This window comes from Chrysochloris asiatica, unplaced genomic scaffold, assembly GCF_000296735.1.
Source record: "Chrysochloris asiatica unplaced genomic scaffold, ChrAsi1.0 scaffold00057, whole genome shotgun sequence".
Classification (NCBI taxonomy): Eukaryota; Metazoa; Chordata; class Mammalia; order Afrosoricida; family Chrysochloridae; genus Chrysochloris; species Chrysochloris asiatica.
Genome location: NW_006408575.1, coordinates 4,076,059 through 4,078,827, shown reverse-complemented (window position 1 = coordinate 4,078,827; position 2,769 = coordinate 4,076,059). Strand labels below are relative to the sequence as shown.

At 55.8% G+C, this 2,769-nt stretch overlaps 1 protein-coding gene across 1 annotated transcript in view; it reads right to left on the bottom strand.

The window, feature by feature from the left end:
* Window positions 1-1,627: 1,627 nt before the first annotated feature.
* Window positions 1,628-2,769, bottom strand: part of SYNPO (synaptopodin) — a 43,956-nt gene continuing 42,814 nt past the window's right edge. The window contains exon 3 of the mRNA XM_006863886.1: window positions 1,628-2,302. Within this exon, the coding sequence (XP_006863948.1) occupies window positions 1,628-2,302 (675 nt within the window). The remainder of the gene's footprint in view (window positions 2,303-2,769) is intronic.

Genomic DNA, 2,769 nt, shown 5'->3' with positions numbered 1-2,769 from the left:
CTTAGACCCAGCCTCCCACACTGCAAGACACCCTACAGCAGATGGGGCTGCAGTAAATTTAGTCATTCATTGTGGATCCAGCAGGAGCACCCTTTCCTTGTCCCACAAATAGGACCTGTGTCCCAAATCCTCTGGAATCATTTCTTTATTGCAAAGCATTCCACTCCTATCTCAACTCTTCCACCCTGACCTCAGCTGTTCCCAGCCTCACTTGGTGAATCCTAGGTCTAACATCATCCTGAGGGGTGGGTGGACCCACTGCCACCACTAAATCACACCTTTGCACCTTTCTGCCATCCTTCCAGCCTACATATCTTTGATCTTTAGCCAACCCAGAGCATGCTAAAGCTAACAGTTCAAATCTCTAGAGGGCACCACCAGCCAACTCTAGACCAACAGAACTCACCAAGGTTTTGAGAACAATCTAGAGCCTGCAGTCAGGCCCCTCAAGGCCACTGGGCATCAAGCATTAACTAGGCCAGAGTGTTACAGGAAATAAATGAGACAGAACAGTGTCCACTTATCTGGGGCTCGAGCCTAAAACTGAAGAGTGGGGTACTTTCTAGGGGGCTAGAAACACAGGTAGCCCCTGGCCCCAACCCTCCACTCACCCACCCACCCAACTCATCTCCCTCTGAGTTGCAGCCCAGCCAGGCCACAAGACCTTTCTAAATACTGTGGAATGCATTTTGGAATGCACAGATCTCATCAGGGGTCATCTGAGCTTTCATTCCGCTGCTAGAATCTCCTCTATTGCCTCCTATTCACTCCTTGTATACACTTGTCACCTTGCTTGTCCAAATGGACAACTTTAAAGTCAGGGGCCATCAGGTAAAGTCACAGGGTGGGTCCTTCTCTCCCCAGGTCAGCTTTGAGCCCAGAACCTGCCATGAAAGGGTTCCAAAGGGAGAGACGTGTTGAAGGTTACTATAGAGACCAGGAGGCCTAGATCCTGGGCCTCACCTCCTTGGTTATATATAAAATGTTCTGGACAGCCTGAGCTGGGTTAGAAAACAAAGTAGTATGAACAGAGCCAGAGGAATCGTTCTACCTCTTCTCTCCAGAGGGGCCAGCGGGCACCTTGAGTTGGCTGCGGAGTCCTCTCTAAAGGTCACTGTGATAAAAATAGAGCTTGTCTGGGAAAAGATGGAAAACAGCTGCTCCGGTCTGGGACTTTGTGCTAGTGATCCGGGTGGTCAGGCCAGGGCCTGGACAGAAGACACCAGCCTAGGACCTTCTGGATACACCCCTCATTTGCCAGGCTCCAGAAAGCAATGCCAGAAAGGGAGCAGCAAGTCTGGGGTTCATATACACAACACCCTGCCTCTTCAAGACACTGTTATGTGTGTAGGGTGTATGTTGATGGAAGGGGAGATTTAGACGTTTGGAGATTGCCTTGTCAAAGCCCCATTAAACAGATAGGAAAGCTGAGGGCCAGAGACAGGGTCTTGTTCAGGGTCACACAATGGCTGAAGGACACTAGGACCCAAGTTTGGGTTCCTAAGCCACCCTCAAATCCAGTATTCTTCTGCTCTACCCTTCCCCTAGGGATGTGATGCTGCGGTTCCTCAGGCCCCATGGCTCTTCTTCCGGCCAAGAACACCTGGGGCAGGGTAGGGGGCAAGCCTTATGTGGTGCAAGAGGCTTCGGCAGGGAGGCTGCCACGCTTGAGCCTCAGGCTGCCGTTCCACCCACGGGGGCAGATGTTGTAGCCGAGGATGCCTGGAGACTTGGCTCCAGAGTCCTCGGAGTCGAGGGACATGTCGGAGTCCGTGGGCGAACGGCGGTAGGGGAAGGGCCTGGGTGGCGCTGGCAATGGGCTCCGGGGGCTGGCGCAAGGTGAGAGCCCAGCAGGCAGCTGGCTCCTCGGGATCGGGGCGAATGTGGCTCCAGGAGCCACAACCGGGCCAAGGCGGGCGGGCTGCGGCGAGCGCATGCGTGGCGGCGGGGGCGGGGGCGGGGGTGGCAGTCGGGGCGGAGAGAAGGGCCGTAAGCTCTCGGAGCCCGCGGGCCGCGGGGAGGCGCTCTTGCGCCGGGCCGCGTTGATGATGTTTCGCGCCAGAAGCGCCTGCAGCTGGCGACTGGGTGGCCGTGCTTCGGGCTCGGAACGCAACGGGGATACAGAGCGCTCGCTCCACGAGGGGGACATGGGCGGCGGCGGTGGCAATGGCGGGGGGCTACTCATGCGGCTCCCTTGGCTGGGCTCCCACGGCCCCGGGCTCACCCAGCCATCCAGGCTGCTGGGGGGCCGGGACGCACTAGGCGTCCAGGGCGGGGAGGTGGGCAAACTCTCGCGGCGGTCCTAGGGAGAAAGCAGAGAGGGGGCAACCGTTAGTGCGGGGGTGCTCTATAATGGGGCTAGAAAGGTACTCAGTCGGATTTGTCTATTGTACACAGCCGGGAAGTCACCACCCAAAGTCATGTGGGTATGTGCCATGGAGTCGATTCCGACTCTTAGCGACCCTGCATAGGGTTTCTGAGGCTGTAAATCTTTACGGGAGCAGAAAGCATCATCTTTCTCCTACGGAACCGCTGGTAGTTCAAACTGCTGACCTTGAGGTTCGCAGCCTGATTCGTAACCACCTCGCTACCAGAGCATCATCAAAAGTCATGTTAGTTAAGTACCCTCCAGTGGGTTCCGACCTATAGTGATCCTGTATAGGGTTTTCAAGGAGTGGCAGGTGGGCTCGAACCTCCAACCTTGTAGTTCAAGCCAACTTTGCAGTCCAGTGCATTTACCCATAGTGCCACACCAGGACTGTAATAACA